The 22261-nt window shown below is 39.9% G+C and overlaps 1 protein-coding gene across 8 annotated transcripts in view; it reads right to left on the reverse strand.

Annotated features, from left to right (window-relative positions):
• Nucleotides 1-314: 314 nt before the first annotated feature.
• Nucleotides 315-22261, reverse strand: part of ptprq (protein tyrosine phosphatase receptor type Q) — a 62854-nt gene continuing 40907 nt past the window's right edge. For 6 of the 8 annotated variants that reach the window (XM_061678242.1, XM_061678245.1, XM_061678244.1 and 3 more), the window contains 22 exons: nt 21251-21514; nt 20806-21153; nt 19518-19627; nt 19251-19437; nt 18025-18263; nt 16252-16321; nt 15223-15381; nt 14888-15131; nt 14739-14812; nt 13609-13708; nt 12433-12561; nt 9901-9945; nt 8675-8701; nt 7633-7714; nt 7466-7556; nt 6931-7007; nt 6697-6831; nt 6493-6618; nt 5558-5703; nt 4721-4856; nt 3298-3421; nt 315-1541 (listed from right to left, as the gene is read on the reverse strand). In XM_061678242.1, the coding sequence (XP_061534226.1) occupies nt 1504-1541; nt 3298-3421; nt 4721-4856; nt 5558-5703; nt 6493-6618; nt 6697-6831; nt 6931-7007; nt 7466-7556; nt 7633-7714; nt 8675-8701; nt 9901-9945; nt 12433-12561; nt 13609-13708; nt 14739-14812; nt 14888-15131; nt 15223-15381; nt 16252-16321; nt 18025-18263; nt 19251-19437; nt 19518-19627; nt 20806-21153; nt 21251-21514 (2951 nt within the window). In that variant the 3' untranslated portion in view covers nt 315-1503. Of the gene's footprint in view, nt 1542-3297; nt 3422-4720; nt 4857-5557; nt 5704-6492; nt 6619-6696; nt 6832-6930; nt 7008-7465; nt 7557-7632; nt 7715-8674; nt 8702-9900; nt 9946-12432; nt 12562-13608; nt 13709-14738; nt 14813-14887; nt 15132-15222; nt 15382-16251; nt 16322-18024; nt 18264-19250; nt 19438-19517; nt 19628-20805; nt 21154-21250; nt 21515-22261 lie in introns of those variants that run through there. The other 2 variants (XM_061678246.1, XR_009768648.1) reach the window with 2 other exon arrangements.

Below are 22261 nucleotides of genomic sequence, written 5' to 3' on the forward strand. Positions count from 1 at the left end.
TACATCCGCTCCGTTTTCATACAAAAAATGCGTGACTCGGCCATTCATTTCCCAACAGTGCATTCATCTAATCATTTTCGTAAGTTGTGTGAAAACAGTTCTCCAGACCGCAAGGTGTATACTATATGTTAGGGCACCATCACCATAACATCCTGTCCAAAGTCAGACCTTCAAAATAAAAGTGTGCAATATAACACGGTTTCACCACACTTTCTTTATCCACACAGTGGCTTATTAAGCAGTTGCACTCAATAAAGAAACACAAAAAGAGTTTGAGTGTGACTGCTAAATAATCCAGCATTGGGCCAAAGAAAGTGTGGTGAAACTTATTTTACTGGTGTGTTTTTTTTTTTTTTGAAGGCCTTATTTTGGACAGAATGGTGCGGCGAAATTGCCCCAACTTGTCTGAGTGTTGCCAAGCAAAGTGGGAGGCTTGTTATTAGCCTGCGTTGCTTAATAAAAGCTTTGCCGTCAGCTGAACCTTTTTCCCACAGTATGAGAGAAAGCCATTTGATAAAAAAGACGAGAAACATCAAGAACTCGTAACAAAGTACAAAAATTGCTCCCTCTCCCCCCTCCTGTCTTCCACACGCCATCAAGAGTCTTCAGTGGAGCAAAACTTGATGTTAAATGATAATTTAGTCACTTTGTTAGTCATTTATATTTATTTCAGTCTATTTACTGTATGTAAAACAAGTTATTCTCTATAAAAGGTATTTTTGTTACTATTTTTGGAGAGCTGGGATGGATTAATTGGATTTACGTTAGTTCTTATGCAAAATATTGCTTTTAGGCAGACTTTCAAGAACGAATTTAATCATGAAAACTGAGGTTCTACTGTATTTAAAATCCATTCTAGTTTTGTGTACAAAGGCAACATCATAAAAACTACCGGTATTTCATTGTCCGAATACTTCTGGCCCTAACTACACGTCTCTTAAAAGTTACACGCACGCACACACACACACACACACACACACACACACACTAAATAGCCATAGCCTGTTCATTTTATAATGTGACGGCACAATGTCACGACGGATTCAATCCACATAGGAGTCGGCGAGCATTGTTCAAGTATTAAGGTTGAAAATAACAACAACACAAGAATAAAAATCCGAGCAGTTTTTACTGGTGCAAATCATTCTTGAGAAAAGGATCTCAACCAAAAATGGGAATGCCGTCAACTCCTCGATGCAGGCAGCAGAATTTAGACATAATAAAAGAATAGAAAATAAAAGCAATATGGCTGAATAAATTACCTTACAAAAACACAACAGCTTTTAATATGATACAGTCATGACAATACACAGTGGACTCAATGTGTGCAAAAATGTGATAGGAGGCTCTGAGTGCTACCACTTATTTCCTCACCATGAAAACAAGAAGGTCATTGAAGGGAGCAATGTTCCAAAGAATGATTCTCATCCTCTTCATCCTTCTCCTTTTTCTTCTCATGCTCTTAAAAAAATAACAAACCCATCTTCTGGCAAAGGTGTCCGTCTACATCGTGGTCTCTTCCCATTCCAGTTCAACGTCACCTGAAGACGTGTGTGCAGGGAGACGTGTGATGGAACAAGTGTGTGTGTGTGTGTGTGTGTCAATTTCAGTGATTCCCAACTTATGTGCCATGAAAGATCATTTGGTGTGTATGCATCCTGCCATCCATTTTCTGAGCCGCTTATCCTCACAAGGGTAGCGGGAGTGCTGGATCCCAGCTATCATCAGGGAGGAGGCGGGGTACACCCTGAACAGGTTGCCAGCCAATCGCAGGACACATAGAAACAAACAACCATTCACACTCACATTCACACCTACGGGCTATTTAGAGTCTTCAATTAACCTACCATGCCTGTTTTTGGGATCTGGGAGGAAACCGGAGTGCAGGCAACATGCAAACTCCACACAGGCGGGGCCGGGGATTGAACCCCGGTCCTCAGAACTGTAAGGCAGATGCTCTAACCAGTTGTTCACTGTGCCGCCGGTGTGTATGCAATTAACTTTAATTAATCAGAAAATTTGGATTTATTTACTACAAATAATGTATCTTAATTTTTTCTAGCTATAGTGGGAGGAAAAGGTATGTGAACTTAAATTTCTGCATAAATTGGTCATCAAATGTTGTCTGAGCTTCATCGACAAACCCCAATTCCAATGAAGTTGGGACATTGTGTAAAACGTAAATAAAAACAGAATATAATGATTTGCAAATCCTTTTCATGCGGATTGTTATCAGCGCAATGTTCAAAACCCAGCATCTGTGACGGTATGGGGTGTTGTTAGTGCCCATGGCATGGGTAACTTGCACATCTGTGAAGGCACCATTAATGCTGAAAGGTGCATAGAGGTTTTGGGGCAACATATGCTGCCATCCAAGCAACATCTTTTTCAGGGACGTCCCTGCTTATTTCAGCAAGACAATGCCAAGCCACATTCTGCATGTGTTACAACAACGTGGCTTTGTAGTAGAAAAGTATGAGTACTACACTGGCCTGCCAGCAGTCCAGACCTGTTCCCCACTGAAAATGTGTGGCGCATTATTGAGCGAAATATGACAACAGAGACCCCAGACTGTTGAGCAACTGAATTTGTACATAAAGCACAAATGGGAATGAATTCCACCTACAAACCTTCAACAATTAGTGTCTTCAGATACCAAACACTTATTGAGTGTAAAAGGAAAGGTGATGTAACACTGTGGTTAACATGCCCTGGTCCCATCTTTTTTGGAACGTGTTGCAGCCATAAAATTCAAAATGAGTAAATATATGCAAAAAACAACAACAAAAACAATAAAGTTGATCACTTTAACATTAAATATATTGTCTTTGTAGTGTATTCAACTGAATGCAGGTTGAAATGTGTTTTCAAATCATTGTACAGTATTCTGTTTTCATTTACGTTTTAGACAATATCCCAACTTCATTGGAATTGGGGTTTGTATAAAAATGTTTGTCTCTTACTGTCTTTCACTTCAAAATAATTCGCCAATTACTACTTTGCAATTAGACAGTGCTTTGGCGCCATCTCCTGGCATGTTAGGACTGTGGCATGAGCACAAAACCACAAAAAGTTGAGTTTTTCAGCAAATAGGTGAGGATAGGTTCAGAAAAAGGAAAAGAAAAACACCATTCACAATTCGTGACTAGCAAAGCATGAATAGATGGGCTTTCATTTGATTTACTTTTTGTGACATTTCTTTTTAGTGGTGTGGTGTGAGATTTTTGAATGTAAAATGTGTGCCTTGGCTTAATAAAGGTTGGGAAACACTGTACTATTGTGTGTGTTATTTGTTACCTTCAATTGCATCCAGTGAGTCCATCTTTTCCAGAGCAGAGTAGCTGACAAACCAGATTGACTGACTGTTGCCTTTGTTGTTCAGCAGTTCCAGTGTACTCTGGTGCAAGAAGATGTACTGGGCCTGACACAAGCGTGTGCACACACACACACACACACGTTCCTGAAACTAGCAAATAACACTAGCAAAACATGCTGATAAGGCCAAAATGCAGCATATATGCAGCTAAAAGTGACAATAAGTACTGTGTACCTAATCCGTCTTCCCACTATGCAGTAAGCACAACACATACATTCACTGGACACTTCATTAAGTACCCCTGCACAATCTCACGAGAATCAATAAAAGACCTGTAGCAGTATTAAAAAATCTGCCTTTGTAAAGATAATAATGCTAAGTTTTGATTGATGATGTTGGCTAGATATAAATACTGCACTGTATAAAATGTATGTTTCTTATTGTGCCTGTAGTTTGCAGTGCTTCTAGGCGGTTTTCTTCTGTATAGCCAAATAAGGTTATGGAAATATTTTTTAAAAAGGCCTAACCTCAGTGATTATCAATCCATCCATTTTCTGAGCCGCTTATCCATGCATGTTTTTGGGATGTGGGAGGAAACCGGAGTGCCCGGAGAAAACGCACACAGGCACGGGGAGAACATACAAACTCCACACAGGCGGGGCTGGGGATTGAACCCCGGTCCTCAGAACTGTGAGGCAGACGCTCTAACTAGTCGTCCACTGTGCCCTCCTCAGTGATCATGTAGACCTTTAATCATTATATTTACTCTCCTGTATGTATGTTATGTAGGTAAAACTGACCCAGTTTTTGTTGAAGGGCCTTGTTCTTTTCTTCTTTTTAGTGTATATATATATATATATATATATATATATATATATATATTTTTTTTTTTTTAAAATTTTTATTTAAGGATGGCTTGTTAAAAATAAAAAAATAAAACTCATTTTTTATGAGTCGAGTCACTCGTATCTCAAGGCAGCTATGATAATCGAAACAGTGTAGACATTAAATCTTAGCGCACACACACAGACACACACACACACACACACACACACGCACTGAGAGACAAAAGAGCTCATTAAGCAATGAGCAAGATGGGTGATTTTAGGATGCCTGCGTGCTTTGTCAGGATGGGGGAATCCTTCTCACAATACACGTTTAATCCACTGCCAGATCATCTCAGTCAAAAAAAAAACTATTTTCTATTAATGCCTCGCAGGGAACGGGATCACAGGGGGGCATGAAGAGTAAAGTAGGACAGCTACACAGACGTTTGCTGATGCTTAAATGCAACGGAACACAATGTAAGAGGATATTCTGTGTGGTGCATTATTTGTGTGCGTGTTGCTTCATTGGAGGTTGTTCATTTCAATTGCATGGTGAAAACAAATCGTGTGTGATTACCAGATTCTGCACCATGCACATCCTCTCGCTGCGCAGCTCAGCCACCAGGCCGTAAACGTCCACAAAGTCGTGATCTCTGATGTGCTGAATGAGATGGTCCAGAGCGATGAACACGCCCGTTCGGCCCACGCCGGCGCTGAGGCGACAGACACACAATGACTTCACTAAATATTTGTTGAATTTGTAACTTTGCTCCATGCAAATAAGTTAGTCTCTGATTTTTATGGTTATTCATTGATTCTGGTGATCGACAGGATATCAGTCAAAATGTATTAAAAATATACCATATAAAAATTAAAAAGGTTGTGCATTTTATTGGAAAAAAATAAATACATTTTGGCTCCTTGAGATTTGACTGGTGCCCATATCGCACACATATTCACCACCAATTACCATTTGGGGTGCAAGGCGATTCCATTGCAAAGAATGGAGCCACAGTATTTACTGGCAAATCTGGGAAGATCCCTAAAGATGGGCTGTGGCTTGATCTTCTAGCATGACAATGATCAAAAACTACTAAAACGCTGTGTCTTAAGAACAAACATATTAAGGTCATGGTGTGGCCTAGACAGTACCCAGACCTCAAGTCAAATAACAAAAGTCTTTAGGAAGCTGAGGCATCACATTTCCAAGTGGCAGTCAGGACCGTTAGAGGAATTAGAGTTTCCATAAAGAGACGTTGGGCACAATCAAAACAACAACAAGCAACGTCTCATCACTGTGCTTGTCAGCAAGGGTTCCTACATCAAGTACTCACTTATGTTTTTCTATTACCTATAGTCAATAAACAACTATGAAAACTTACAAATTCAGCAGCGGATCAAATCATTTGCATACCTGCAGTGGACCGCTATGGTGGTGTTGTCGTGCTGGTGCGCTCGGACCACCCGGACAAACTTGATGAGGGTGCCGCAGCATTCCGGGACCCCGTGCTCGGGCCACGACGTGTAGTTGAAGTGGCAGATCAAAATGTAGTGTCCATGCTGCGGAGAGGAACGTAAAGGAAGGTTTCATTTTGGACTTACGCTTTACAATGTTTCCCTATTGTTTGTGATTGTGAATATAGTACAGGGGAACGCAGTACTTCCTCAATTGGTGACATAACCGAAATTTGTACATGAGATGGAACAGGCCATAATCTATAACTAAGTAGTACTTTAGGCAAAGGCAACGTTTCGTTTAAAGGAAACATGTTATGCAAAAAGTTCCCTGATAACTTAATGAAAGGTCTCTGACATTCTTGTATCCAAAAAATAAACCAAGGATAAATAATTGAAACACATTTAACATCTGTTTGTCACACATTTTGTCTTTCATTACCAAGGAGCTAGGGTGTTGCGACAAAGCAAGGGCAAATCCCTGTTGCCAATTCAACGACTTTTCCAACACTTCTGGCGAGTATTTTTCAAAAAATGGAATAACAACAAATCAAGATACTTTTTGTGATGTTATTGGAAATTTCTGTAGACTCTGAAAGCAGGAGATATTCACGCCTCTGAGTCCAGACTGCAAATGAATGGCGCTTGCACAAAGCCACCACTGGCCACCACTAATTAAACCTTACACAAACCCATTAGGATTACAACACATTTTAACTCATGAAAGCAAGTACTTCATCGGCATGTTTTTTTTAAATTTCACATTTGATGGGTGGGCTTCGACTCCAGAGACCCGACTATTTGAATACAATCAAGTCAATTTTCCCATAATATGCCTCTTTAACACATCCAATCATATGGGACTGCCATGAAATTACTATTGTTTGCATTTACCTTCTCCACTTTAAGTGTTCTGACAGTCCAATCAGGAAGGATTTCTTCAGATACTTTTGAAATTAGGATGTCACCAAACACTGACATGGGCTTGTTGTCCTCTGGCCAGTATTTGTGACAGCGAATCTAGAACGGGACATACGAATGCGTGAAATAAAATGACGTATTTGCGATGAAGCCTTTGAAAGTAAAGCAGTGACGTACTCTGCCTTTTTCGTGGCACTGCGTGAGCATGGCGATGGTGCGGGTGCCCGTTTCCCAGATCATCTTCCAAAAGTCAGCCACCGTGTTGGGCAGAGGACCCTGGGTGGCGATGAACTCATTTGGACACAGGTAGCCCTTCGAGACGCAGACACAAATACATGACGTAAGGATTTCACTTACACTGACAGAAAAAAAAAGTATGCATTTGTTCACTTTTTACCAATTGATACTCACCGAGACAAAGCTGGCATTGATGTAATCTGAGCCCACAGTTCCCGGTTCTGACAGCAGTTTAACTCGATTGTTATTATCTGGGTACAACATAGTCATTTTCAATATATAGATCAACTAGAAATTCTTAGTCCTTCAGAAATAGTGTGCAAATGCTATTACATCACTGCATATCAGAAAAATGTTATATACATTAGCATGTAGAAGGGCCTTTTCTCTCTTATGGCCTAAAATGCTTAAAGAAGCGTAAGAAGGTATCTATTTTTGGATGTAGCAGCATTAGTTAGATTGTATTAGAATGAGAGTTACGGCCCATAATATCAGTCTCCGTCGTAAACCGAGGAGGCTTTGTAGTGGCCTTTCTTTAAAAAAAAAAAAAAGAAATCAGGTCACGAATTACTTTTCCAATGAGTGATGTCACCATGTGGTTGTGGAAGATGGCTTTACAGACCTGGCATCTGTAAAGCTGACATTTATGCTGGTGTTTCAAGAGAAAATATTGTAAACCGAGGAACCGGAATTTGCTATGCGTACTCACAGGGTTTTATATTGGGGAAACGGTTTTTGGATTTGTTCCAGAGAAGATCTGCATCTGTGGTGGCCAGGTCCTGAAGCAGTTTGGGGAGCTCCTGATGGGAAGAAACGGTGCAAAGCGTCTGATTTCACGATTAGAAATAAAATCCACTTAAGGAAAAATTTGCTTACGGAAAACTCCTCCAGGAATTTGGCATTGTCGTTGTTGCACAGATCCTCCACATGCTGGAGGAAAGACTTCTTGTTGACGGGCCTTGAAAAGAATTCAAATAATGGACCACGAAAGCCAGTGGTGGGAAGTAACAAAGTACACATACCTTGTTGCTGTACTTCAGGTATCTATACCTACCGAACATTTATTTGGCAACTTTTATCATCTGTACCTTATATGCGTTGTTTTGTCAAATTAGGCTTCTACTTTTTTTTTACTTTAGCAAATGACGACACCACTTAAAAAATATATTGATGCGATACATTCGGAGTAGCAAGATATTCCCCATCATTACCTTATTTAAGAGAAATGTTTGATGCTGTCAGCTCGAAGGATGATTAGTGGTGAAAGGGTTGTGGTTTGTGGCAGCCTAAAAACCAACAGCTACTGCCATTAAAAATATATCTGTCTTATTTTTTCCACTGTTATCATTTGCTAATTTAGCATTTATTGTTATGTGTTTTGTTTTGCTCATATTGGACATTGTTAGTCCTGATGATCCTTTCAAAATTTAACTTGCAGCATTGATATTTTTTCCATTCTCACTAAGAGCACTATGCAAGTTAATAGGGGGAAACTATTTTGATGCAGTGATTTTTTTCCACTGTGCCAAGTTATCAAAACGAGTATTGTATATAACTGCCAATACAACATAATTCTTACATTAAAAAATTTCAGACTTTGTACTATACTTTTACTTATGTAAAGGAGTTGAAGCCGTACTTCTACTTTAACCAGAGTATACTTCTGCTACCACCTCTGATAATAGCAGTAGAACAGCACACACACAGACCGACACTCACACGCACTTACTGGCCACAGCAATTGGTACACAATATTTAGAATATTTACAATGGTGGATTCAATGTGGCAAGTGGCCGGTGAGTGTGTGAGTAACACTAACATACAGCGAGCAGCACAGTACACCATGTTGGAATGCCACAGCCACTGTCAGCATATTATTTATACACATTTATACATAATTTATGCAGGATGACTTACTTGAGTGATTTCCTGTAGCTGAGGAGTCTGGATGAAAATAGATAGCATGCAAAAAAAAAAAAAAAAAAAAAAAAAAAACAAGAAAAGAAAAGAACGCGCTCAATCACAACTGCGTCTGTGCTATTTCCTCATTAAAACAAACATGTCTGGTTAAGCAGAGCTTAATCGATTACAGTTAGAGACTATATAATAATATAGAATAATAATATATATACTGTATGCATATCATATACAGGGTGGGCCAAAAGTAGGTATACCCTTTTCAATGAAGGAAGGTTGGCAGAAAGGAAGAAAAGAATGAAGGAAGAGAGGAAGGACAGAGGAAGCAATGATGAAGGCAGGCAAATTAAGGAAGGAAGGAATCCAGGTGAATGCATGCACAAACCCACACCTGGACTTCAAATCATAATTTGAAACCTCAAGTCGTGTGTAAGCCTATCCCAGGGTTCAAACCCTATTTTGAAATATTTCGTTGAATATATGAGATTAAGTGTATTTGTAAGTGTAAATGTAATAACATTTAAAACTTGGAGTGATACACGCAAAATCTGAGATATAAATGTGCTTCAGAGCCCCCACTGCCAGATGGCGGCAGCACACTTCACAACATCCAGCCACCACCAATTCACATTGGTTTCCTTCCAATGGCAGGACAACATCAATTGGTGGCGGTAATGCGCCATTAAGCTGGTTTGCCAACTGCCAATCTGCCCCACAGAAGAACAAGGCCAGTCGATACATTTGGTACAGTCATGTTTTGTGCTTTCATTTTCCGTGTTGGCAGATTACGTGGAGAGCAAACGTAATCGCTGTGTTTACAGACAGTACATCTCAAAAAAAAAAAAAAAAAAAAAAAAAAAGAATTGTGGGTGTTTTGTTAATTGCATTTTCATTCATTTCAATTGGGAAAGATGATTTGAAATACAACTTGTAGAAGTCACAGAACGAATTAAAGTGTTTCCTCACTCTTATGTGGAAGGCAGGGTATAAACAAGGTCATTGTGTTGGACTTGGGTGTTTCTTTGCCATTTTGAACCCATGAACCAGATAACGCTTACCTCTGCTTGCCCTCTAAAATTATTCAGCCTTCCAAGCAGGTTGGAGATAGTGGGAGAGTCAACAAATAGCACAGACAAAATGTGCCTTGCAGGGCCAAGCATGCCGACAGTATGTATGAATGAGCGAGTAATGGGTGGAAGTGCAAAACAGCATCTTGAAACACTTACTGGATGACGTATATCTCCTTCCGTCTGAAGAAGAAAGACGAATACCTGGTGGGAGAAAAGTGTTCAGTGAGAGAGGTCTAGGGTACACACACATTCTGATAATCGAGCCAAATTTGAACATTTCCCCCCCACTTCCGGTCAAAGTCAGCAAAGGCCTGATGTTAAACATACGTCTGTAAACAATTGTCCTGAGAGAATATCCTGTCGTGTGGAGTGGTTTAAGAGGGACTTTTCAGAAAATGTTGAGGGCCAGCAATCGTAGATTTTAAACTGTGTAAAGGGGAACTCAACCTAAAATCTTGTTGTTGTTGTTTTGAAAGAATATGTTGTATGAGCCACCATTACTCTCTCTAAACACACTATTCTGGTTAATATTGCATTTATGGAATAAGAATTCAACAGATTAATTCATCAATTTTTCATCCATCTTACGGAGCCGCCATATTTGGCAATATCCCCATCTGCTGTCGACCGAAATTAATGTCACAACTGCTCTCGCGCTTGCATTGTGAACGTCATGGAACCTAAACCCGGAACACAGGTCGCCGTCTCCCCATGTATGCTGCGATAACTAGCATAAATACAAGTAGATAGAATGATAGGTTGAACAAAATTGTCGCAAGTTTGGTATATTAAACAGAACACCTTTTTTAGACTGGTGGGGCACATACAATTAATTCTTGCAAAAACCCCAAAAATAAAACCCCTTTAGGTCCCCTTTAATGTTTACGATTATCTAGCTTCTTGTATTTCTTCTTCGACTATTACTCCGACTTCTTTGTATTTTCTGGCAGTCTAGATGCACTGTGGCAACATAGCGCCTCTTTCAGGTCAGTCTTGGTACTACGTCGGACATCTGGTTTGGGGGAGGAGTCGCCATCGTAGGTGGAGATATGTTTATGTATGTGTGATGTATCAGTTAAGATGGTAAAATCTGTATACGTGTAGCCGAGCTGTTACAAAGTGCACATGATTGTGTGAAAGCAAAGTTATTTTAGTGACATGCATACGTGAGTTATTATTAGAACCGATTCTGGCAGCATCTCAAACAAAAGGCATGTATTGCAGAAGACAGAAGCCGCTTAAGGCAAAGATTAATATGCAATGACCTAAAATATTTGCTTCCCCAAAAAAATGCTGTGAAAATGAGTGGCTCTCTTTCACCAGGAGAATATGGTACGAACTACATATTAGGGACTGGTATCTTAAATATTTTATGACACTGCCATATATTCTCTAAAGTAGCAAAATTGGGCACATTAAACAGTGAAATGCAGTTTGGTGACATACTTTTATTTACAAGTTTCACTTTTATAATGTCCCTGCAGCTCTTTTTTAGCATCTTTTTTTAAATTTTTTTTTTATAGAGGACAGTTTTAAAGCGACAAGAACCGCTCTATTTTGGCTTTTTAATTTGGTTGAAATATTGAGAATCCAGTTTGCTTTTACTGGCTGCTCCACTGCTATAATCATAAAAATACATATTTTCTATATTTCTCACCTTAAATGAGACATATTATGCATTTTTCACAGTTTTAAAACAGTTGCTATAAGTCTTATTTGCAAATTACCCCTTGGTAATACTAATGTGTGCTTCGAACACTGCAGCTCTGCTTAGCCTTTGCTTTTGACATTATAGCGCCTCGCATGAAAATGGTGCTGACAAGTCATGGGATGAGAAACATGGCATGATTACAGCAACAGTATCGTTACAGGCCTGACAAAAAAAAATCTGTCAAACACCTGCAGCTACTTCAATACGGTGCTGCTCGAGTCCTAACTAGAACCAACAAATTGGATCACATCACTCCAGTCCTGAGTTACCCTTTCCACTGTAAGTCTTCTGACAGTCCAATCAGAAATGATTTCTTTGGCTACTTTGAAAATAAGGAAGTCACCAAACACTGACACGGCTTCGTGTAGTCTGTCACTTGAAAATGGTGGATCTTCGCCCAGTCTATAGGTGTTAAATCATAGGCGGAGAAACGCGGTGTGGGGGCAGTATTATGTAAATTAGCCAACCTGTTACGTCACAATCCGGCAAAATTCTGCACATTTTGGGAAATTTACTTGGATGGGTGGACAGCACCTAAAACGTTACATAATATGTCCTCTTTAACATGATCTTGACTCAAACAGTGACGTTGTTTCTCAGCATATTGCAGAATGAATAAATGATGTAAAGGTATTTTATGTGACTGATGTAGAGACGTTTTTAAACAAAGCACATCTGTCAGAGAGGATGGTCGGAAAGTGGCAGACAGCACGCATCTCCAAAGAAGAAAGCAGCAAATATAAAGCCAGAACGCCAGAGACGTTGCTTCTATTTTTGCTCAAACTCGCCAACAACAAGATGGTTTAGTGCTGATGAACGTACATCATGTCGGCAGCGGCAGAGACACTTTGGTCTTGTTGAATTCACATTTAAAGTCGTAGATCTGGATGGAGCGGCCATCATGAAGTCACACCAAGCGTGCACTTGGCTTCAGCTTGCCAGCATTTGTTGTATGTCATTATATTTAATATACCAACCGGTTGACTTTTTCTTGCTTCAGCTCCAAGTCTGCCACAGCAATCAGCTGATCCAGCTTACACTTGGTCTCGATGATCTCCGCTTCTCGGGGGGAATATGTTCCACCCTCCTTCTTGCGCTGGTGGACCCTGGAAAACATGTCAACAACAAAGCTAATCAGCGTTACAGTGTATTTGGAGCACAGAAAAGCACCGCATACTGAAATGGGAGGTGAAGTTTTCGTTGAATTTGCGATTGAAAATATGTCTGCCACATGGACCACACACACGGATGTGTACACTAATTGACAAGTGTAATTGAACGGCTTGGTATTGAAATGCTGCCTTCACAAGTGAAAAAACAATCCAGGCTTTTATTGTCTTTATGGGGGGGTCACAAGTTCTTTGCAGTTTACACTGTTAGACTTGGGGCCCAACAAGTACAGTAGCTCCCTGATCGTCATGGTAACAAAATTTGTCGTTGGCCCTGCAGTCGGGTGGGGCAGGGTGAGCAGGCTCATTTCAATGAGACTAGAAAGAGAAGTTGAAATGTGTGCGATAATTATTTATACTTGAGGTATTCTGACAAAAGCATGTCAGAGACATGTTAGTATGATACCTGGGAGCTGTTTTAAAAATGTGAAAACAAATCCATAATATGGCTCCTTTAAGTCAGGAATATCTATAATATCTTTCTATCTGTCAACTGTATATAATTAAGTCAGAATATGTCTGTGCAAAATCATCTGTAGACTTCAAAAGGGGCATCTCTCTTCTTGTATTTTTTGTTGTGGATTATTATGATAATCATTTCAGATAATCTGGGAAATTGTAAAATGCTTTCCTCTGGAATTTATTGTTTTATTCCAGAAAAAGGCTCATTACTAAATCTGTTATTGTAGAACATTTTCTTTCACAATTACGGTAGTCCTTCCTCCAATATTGTGCTTGAACATATTTCAAAATATTCTTTTGCTTTTCCTTTTTCTGGTAACCTTTTCCAGGAATTAAAAAGGAAACATTTTTCATTGTATTGCTCTCGTTTAACGCCAAAATACATTTCCCAGTACATGCTCTTTTATCTTTGTTATTCATGAATTTTACTTGTATTAGTTTCCCACCATCTGAGTGCTTTGATTAGTTCCTGAGTGTTTCGTGAAGATGTTAAGAAAGCCGGTAAGTGTTTCTGTTTCTCACTTGACGGACGCGCAGATGATGACAAACAGCAGCACCGCCAAGAAGAAGGAGAGGAGTACACCCAGGATGATCTGCTCGTCTCGGCTCAACAGTGTGTTCACTATAGGGAGAGAAAATGAGCATCGGGAAATCATTTTTAACGCATTTATTGTGAAAAATGTACAGTATATACAGGTGCATCTCAATATATTAGGATGTAGTGGAGAACTTCATTTATTTCAGTAATTTCATTCAAAATGTGAAATTTGTATATTATTTAGATTGATTAAACACATGGAAAAATACTTCTCAGAAAGTCAATTCCTACCTAATCTATATTTAACAATTATTTGGATTGTTTTTATGTAACTTTCTCATTTCTCTCGTGCATTTTGGTGTTTGTTTTAGCTGCAAACTATAAGCATCAATAATTTAAAAAAGGAACTCTTTTCAGTCTGTGCTTTGTGAATCAGTGGTGGCCTTTTCTGCTGGCCTAAAACTATCAGAAGCACTGACTTACGTTTACAATCTAAATTCTCACATTTCTTCCATTAAATTGTATTTATTCATTCCAAACTGTCTATTATCTTCATTTCATAATGTCTGTCTTTGCTGCATTGCATCCAGTACATGGACAGTACTGTATGTGAATGTGAATTATTATTTTATTTTTTTTACCAATCAGATTTCAGCCTCTATGTGCTGCCATGTCAAGCTAACCTGCCCACAGCCTTCAGAATCAGAAGTGCCGGTGGATGTAAATTAAACATCAACATTTTTCCATACTCTGATTGGCTGGTCAGAGAAGAACTTGTTACATCCAAGTTCGACTAACAAAACAAGTCTGTTGCGATCTGCTGCATTAATACATATAATAATCAGCATCTATGGTAAGTATTATGTGTGTTTTATGTTTTTGTTATGTTATTAGATAAATATTGATTCTGAACTGCTCCAGATAGTGCAACGTGACAGTGGCGGTATGAAGATGTGGATTAAGTCGGGTAAATCCCCACTGAAGACCCAGGTACCAAATGTACAGTCTGCCACTGATCTATATAATATATATATTTTTTGAATTCAGCTACTGAAAGAAACTAACTTTTCTACCATATTACATAGCCTGTATAGTGTGCATACTGTATGTATACCTCCAGTTTTAATATGGTCGGAGTACTCAGAGTCAGTGTATTGGCCGATGCTGTTAGTTGCTCTGAACTTAAACCTGTTGAATAGACATGATATATTTAAAACAGCTTTGATTCAGTAAAAACCATTTGATGGTACATGGTCCACTCACACATAAACAGTGTTGGCCTTCAAAGGTCCGTTACACAGCGTGTCCGTGTGGTTCTCCCGCATACACTCGTCATGCTCTCCGATCACATACGTCCCCGCCCGGGTGTGATTATGTCGGTGGTCTCTGGATACCCTGCGGGTGTCCTCCGGACACGGCGGGTTGGGGAAGCCCTGGTCCGTCACATAAGGGCCGGGGTCTTCGAAAAAGGCTACCCTCCAGGTGGTTAGGTTTGCGAGGTCCTTCACTGTGACATGATGGAATGGAAAGCAGAATATTTTTTTGTATGTGTTTGTCAAACTCCGACAGAATCGAAGCGACACTGTGAATAGTCGTACCCCCTGACTCAGCCACGATGACCTGGATTTTTGCGATTGGCCCGTTGTCGTCACTATAGAAACACGCTGGCATGTGAATGGTGATACTCTTGTGGGTAACCATGGCAACCCCTCTGTGGCCAAACACTGCCTGGGGTTTTTGGGTGGGCTTGGCCGCCGCTGCAAAACCACTAAAAATCATCAATGTTGACACACACACATGCACAAAATGTGCATATGTGTGTGTACACGCGCACAAACATGTGCACATGCACATGTGCACATGCACACACGCACAAAAATGTCTCAAAAAGTATGAATACTGACACAATTATGATCTTGTCTTAATGTACTCACAAATGTATTTACTCAGTGTGAAGTGAGTAAATACATTCTTGTTTAATTGAACACAAAGAAGATATAATTGCAGGAAGTTTTAGATTTATTCTCTTGTATAAATGGCAACAGGTGGCTTATTGTAACTTCTGCCATCTAATTTAAGAGCATGTAATTGTTCACTGGCATAGATAGATGAACAAAGTTATATTTGTTATTACGAAAACATTTTCAGACAAGTGAAATTGGATAATTTTCCGCAGCACCTCTGATGATCTCTCATGGCGCACTAGTTCCACGGCATCCTGGTTGGGAATCACTGCACTTAACAGTGTCAATATTGTAAATAATTGTTAATCGAATCTGATAACTTTTACAGCAAAAAAAAAAAAAGAGGATTCTACCGAAGAAAAATGGCAACAGGTCAATTTTTGAATAGTGAAGCACACAATTGCAGGGAATTACTGTATTGTGGTCCCTCATTTAGCTCCATAAGAGTCAAACAATAAGAAACAGCTCTCAGCATGATCCACAATGGTAAACATACAAATAAACAAATACCTCACTGACAGTGTTAGTCAAAACACAGTGGTATAATCTCTGTAAATGTAGCGTTTTTTGTAGACATTGTGCTCCCCTGCAAGGCCCACACAGACGTGAATTCAATTTAGAAGTGTCAGCAGTAGTGCCCGGAAATAAGTACGAATATTGTACCTTTGATTCCTGTTGTTATCTGGAAGTGTGGGCTGGGTGGACTCCGACCTGCGCTGTTCTTTGCGGAAATCTGCAAACAAACACATTGTATGAGGGAGAGGTAGAAGACCAATTACAGGTTCAGGTTAACAGGGGCGGGCAATTGTCAAAATTGTTAAAATGTGTATGTACTGTAAATGTTTGTGTGTAATGTGCATTTTTCACCCCCAAAAATTGTCAAAACTCAATAGTTTTCTCAACTCATTATACATAGGTATAGGGGAAAATGGAAAAAACTTTCACCTTTTACAAATGTATGCCACCATCTAGAGGTTATGAAAAAGCTGTACACTTTAATTCCAAAAGGCCACCGCCACCTAGAGGTTATGAGAAAAGTGTACACTTTCATTCTAATATGCCACCGCCACCTAGTGGTTATGAAAAGGGTGTAGCCTACACTTTCATTCCAATATGACAAGGGTACGTATGACTGCATATATGTACAGTTGTGCTCATAGGTTTATATACCCTGGCAGAATTTGTGAAATATGTATATATATATATATATATATATATATATATATATATATTTAAATATGACTGATGACTGAACAACACCATCATTAATTTCTTTATGGTTATGTTTTGTTTAATGATAATGCTTTTCTGAAATGCTTGACCGTTTAATTTGAATCCCATTAAAATAAAATTAAACGTGATTCGCCTGGCCCTTCATGTTTTCTTTAAAGAATTGTACCCGCTTTACAAATTCTGCCTGGGTAATCAAACATATGAGCGGAACTGTGTGTTTTCTCATTTACTAAATAAAAGTAGGGCCGTGAATTTCAAAATAAGAGCAAGTAAATAAACAAATAAAGTATCATGTGTTCAAATTAAGTGCTTAACTTCAGAATAATTCTTTGAATAAAAAGCCTAACAAAATACAAATAATACTTACTGATTTGATTATATGGGTATAAGCAAAATCATGCATTGTAAAAATGCATTATACATAGGTAGAAGGGTTTGCCAGAATTTTGAGGTAAACTTTGGGGGTGCCACCCACCAACCTACCTACATACATACCCACCTAACTCTAAAAGGTGCAGTTCAATTAATTCAGATTTATTTTATTAATTAATGTAGTTAGATAAAATCCATCTATCCATTTTCTGAGCCGCTTCTCCTCACTAGGGTCGCGGGCGAGCTGGAGCCTATCCCAGCTATCATCGGGCAGGAGGGTGGGGTACACCCTGAACTGGTTGCCAGCAAATCGCAGGGCACATACAAACAAACGACCATTCACACTCACATTCACACCTACGGGCAATTTAGAGTTGTCAATTAACCTACCATGCATGTTTTTGGGATGGGGGAAGAAACCAGAGTGCCCATGCAGGCACGGGGAGAACATGCAAACTCCACACAGGCGGGGCCTGGGATTGAAACCCGGTCCTCAGAACTGTGAGGCAGACGCTCTATCTAACCACTCGTTGCCGCCTCCTACTCAAAAATTTTAGGAAACAAAATAGCTAATATAGCGACTATTAAACCAAATATTACAGGATTCTTGATAATGTAAAAGCTCAGTGGGCACCTAGCGAGCCGTATGTGGGCCCCGGTAAATGATGTTCACACCCCTTTGTTAAACACGAGAGGAAAAAGTAAGTACATTTTATTTTTATCGCACTTCTCACATAGAGAAGTCACAAAATGCTTTAAATAACATACAGTCATAAACATTATACAGTAAATATTAACAATTAATAAAAGCCCCCCCCCACCACCTCTCACCTGAATGCTGTAGTTGTGACCACCCTTTAGGCCATCGATGACGGCACTCAGCATGTGGCTTTCTTTTTGGGTGGTGTTCAGGCTAATGTTCCTCACCAGGAGTTCTTTCTTGTAGATGTACACACAGTAGGATGTGATTTGCCCGTTGGGCTCCTCCGGCGGCGTGAAGGTCACCTTGACCCGCTTCACCTCGTCCGGGATCACGGACACCACCACGTTCTTTGGTGGGTCTTTAGGCTCTGGAGACACACAAGAAAACACAGAAAGAAGAAGAAGCCTTCATTATCTCTGTACAGTCAACTGTGTATGGCCTCAGCAATGTCAATTACGTATTGCCGGTTATGCATTATTATATAAGTACTGTAATTCATCTTCTGTGATTTTGGGTCATGTTGCATAATATGGATTTCCAAAATAGGAATATTATTCCTCAACCATGTTATTATGCCCAAATTGTTGGTTATTTTCTTTTTTTTGTATGCGTTTATTATTAAACACTGATTACTGTATTCTGTATCCGATTATACATATACATTTATGCATATATATTATATATATGCAGTATATATTTTTTTGTATTTGTTTTTTCTGATCATCTATTAGTCTTGGATATGTTATTATGTTAACCTCCATCTTATTCATTGTGATAATTATTTCAGAATGAATAATGTTTCTGGAGTACATACAATACTGTATAAATAATTTTTGAATAATTCATATTTATTTCATCATATTTATTGTTATTCTTAGACATGTTATTATGTTAACCAATATTTTATCTGATCTTCTACTAATTACTACAGAATACAGTAATTCATTAGGAATTAGAACATTTCATCATCATCATAGTCTTCATCTTCATCATCATCATCACCATCGTTTCACCATATTCCTAAGGAATAAGTCATTTTGCGCAATACCATTGTTATGTTGGTGATCTTATTTTCTTATTTATAGTTCGTACAACTATTTGAATCACTTTTTATGAACTTCTGCTCTCCTCTTCTTTCCGGAATATATTTCCCCTTTACCATACAATATATCAGCGCTGAATATTTTCCAAAATAAAATCTGCAAATAATCAAATATAAGTCAGAACAAATCAATTGGTATGCAATATGGGAGCAATGTCAGGGTATGGGGGACTACACAAACTCTCCAGCAGAGCCCATTTTTTCATATTTTTCTTATTATTTCTTTGCCTACGAACAACTTTCCCCACACACCTTCCTCCAAAGTTTGAAACACAAAGGGCCCAATGGCCTTCCCGTCCTCAGCCGCGCGCTCCAAGGGGCCGGTGAAGGCGGTGACCGTCACGAAATAAAGAGAGAATGCCGTCAAGTTGGTCACAACCACCCTGGTCAACTCCCCTGGCTCTCGGATGGAGGAGTAATTCAAACTGGGACCTTCCACCTAGTGGCGCAGTAGTTGGACATATTGAGTAGAAATGGCAATTTCATCAATGCTTACAAAATGTGAGTGAAAGAAATAACCTGCACGAGATAGGACGTGGGTCCGGAAATAATGTCAGGAGGGTCCCAGTCTATACGAAGGCTGCTGGAGGTGGGCAGCACCCTGATATCATGTGGAGGGGCATCTGGGTCTGAGAGATAGACACACACATCACCACTTACACACATTTGTCCTTTTTCACTCCTGTTTAACTCACTAGTTCCATTCCCCCGTGACCTGCTAATTTCAAAGTTTACAGAGAAACATTACGGTTGATTACTATTTCGTTGCATCAATGTAAAAAATGTTACAAATGATTAAAACACCAGTTTAGAGGGGGGCTAAAACGGATGATATTGCTGTTTTTCTTTGCTGTCTTGATATAAATGCAAGTAATTAATAAAGCCAATAATTTAGGTACAGCTGCACCATCTAATGCGATCCACCCATCCATTTTCTTTAGTTTGTCCTCAATAAGGTTGCGGGTTTAAATTTATCCCGGCTGACTTCGGGGAAAAGGGCGGGGCACACCGTGGACTGGTCGCGAGTCAATCGCAGGGCTCATACATACAAACAAATATTCACACTCCAATTCACAACTATGGACAATTAATGTCATGCCTAACATTCATGTTTTTGGAATGTGGGATGAAGCACGGGTAGAACAAACAAATTCCACATAGAAGGGCCCCGAGATTCAAACCCAGGACGTCTTGACTGTGCGGCGGTCACTAAAGCACTCCTCACCGTGGTGGCCTATTGGGGTCCAATACACGCATTTTATCGAAAATGCTTTTTTTACAAATATTATGCTCAGTTTTAGATGGGACATATTATGGAACACTTTTTTTTAGTTTCTTGTAAAATAGTTGGGTCTCTGGAGTTGTTGCCCACACATCAGGTGCGAAATTGAACAACCGAGTAAACCTGTGGTTCAGGGTTCGAATGTCAGTGGAGTTTGCATGTGCTTGCCGTGCTTGTGTGGGGTTTCTCCAGGTACTCTGACTTTCTCCCACATTCCAAAAACATGCATGTTAGGTTTACTGAAGACTCAAAATTGTCCACTGGAGTGTACTGGCGTGAATGCTTGTTTGTCTGTCTGCGCCCTGCTGTTGACTGGCGACCAGTCTAGGGTGTACCCCGCCTCTCAGTCAAGGTCAGCTGGGCTTGACTCCAGCTCACCTGCAACACTCATGAGGAAAGCGCTAAAATGATAGATGGAATTTTGTCACACAGTTGTGCAGGTTAATGTACCTATTGAAGTGTCCAGTGAGAGCAGAGTCAGATTCCACTGTCATAAGGACATAATATATTTGTGATTATTCTTACTGCCAGCCAGGGTGCGTGCATAATTCCACTCTGTATAGTCTCCGACTCCTGCGTTGGTCACTGCCGCCACTTTGAAGCGGTAGAGTCTGTACTTAGCCAGAGGATGGAGTGTGATACTGGGGGCCTCTTCCGAAGCGTTGACCGACACGGTAACACTTGACTCCACGCAATTCGAGACCTTTTCTTCTTCAGGTTTTAGGATGTGGGGTTCGCATTTAGTGTCGAGCAACTCCGTGACCAGGCGGTACTCTTTAAGCAGGCCTGGAACGGAGAGAGGGGAACCCCACTCCAGTGTCACGTTGTTGGCAGTGACTTGAGAGATGGCGAGGAAGCGAGGGGCAGATGGGGCTAAACAGAAAAACCAGGATTAAGGATTACATTTAACATCCTTTTTGTTTTTTTGCTTTTCAATTCTCTGAAAGGATTACATTCATGATGTATGTACCTGACTCTGAAAGAGTAGAAGCAGTGCAGTTGATTTGCTCGCCTGGTCCTGCAGAGTTGACCACGGCCACACTAAGTATGTACTCCTGGTCTGGTGGCAGTCCAGTTACTGTGTATTCTGCTGTGTTGACCTGGTATGAGTCCACCTCCATTGTAATCTCATAAAAGAGGATCTGCCCATTCGGGCTGACCGGAGGTTCCCAAGATAACTGAATGGAATGCCAGCTGACTCCTGAACATGACAGGTTCACCACAGCTTCTGAAACTGCCGAAACAAAAAGCAGACATGTTGATCTTCTAAAATTAGCTCAAGCAATAATTCATCTCTCTCCGAGCAGTGGTAGGTCTAGTTATTTTATTCAGACTAAAACAAGGCAGCATTAGTAATAGCACAGAAGTTATAGAAATCTAGAAGCGCAAATAAGCTCTCAACTTGCATACTGATGCGTCAATCGTTTGAGCACCTCAGCTCCTCTGCACATTTAGTGACACACTAATGTGGAAAAAAATCAAAACACGCAATATGCTGTGTCACCGGCGCCGATGTGTTCAGTAATGACCACAAATTGCTTATGAATGAAGCGTGAGGCACGTCATCAGCAATGCGGTGATGATTAACCTCCGTATCAGTTATGCAGGTTGATTTTACATTTGGACTGTTACATGTTTTCCAGGTGGATATCAATAGCATTCATGTCTCAGGGAAATCCCACTTTCTGGAAACTATACCCTTCTTCAGATTTCTATGAGTCACGCCTTTCAACCCGTTACACACAGACAAGCTAGGTATGCACAGGGCTGTGGCAGAAGTAATAGCAAGACAATTGGCAAACCAGGTGCATGAAATAGACATGCACACATTTCTGTTAGTACTGACATGTAATACCTTTCTCGGAAAGTGAATAGTTTTTAGCACATACAGAACCTTACATATGTAGCATTAACTCAGCCAGTGTAAAAAAGTATTTGTACCTAATTTCTAATTATCTCCAATATTTGCTCCAAAACAGAG

Source organism: Phycodurus eques, chromosome 5 (genome assembly GCF_024500275.1).
Source record: "Phycodurus eques isolate BA_2022a chromosome 5, UOR_Pequ_1.1, whole genome shotgun sequence".
Taxonomy (NCBI): domain Eukaryota; kingdom Metazoa; phylum Chordata; class Actinopteri; order Syngnathiformes; family Syngnathidae; genus Phycodurus; species Phycodurus eques.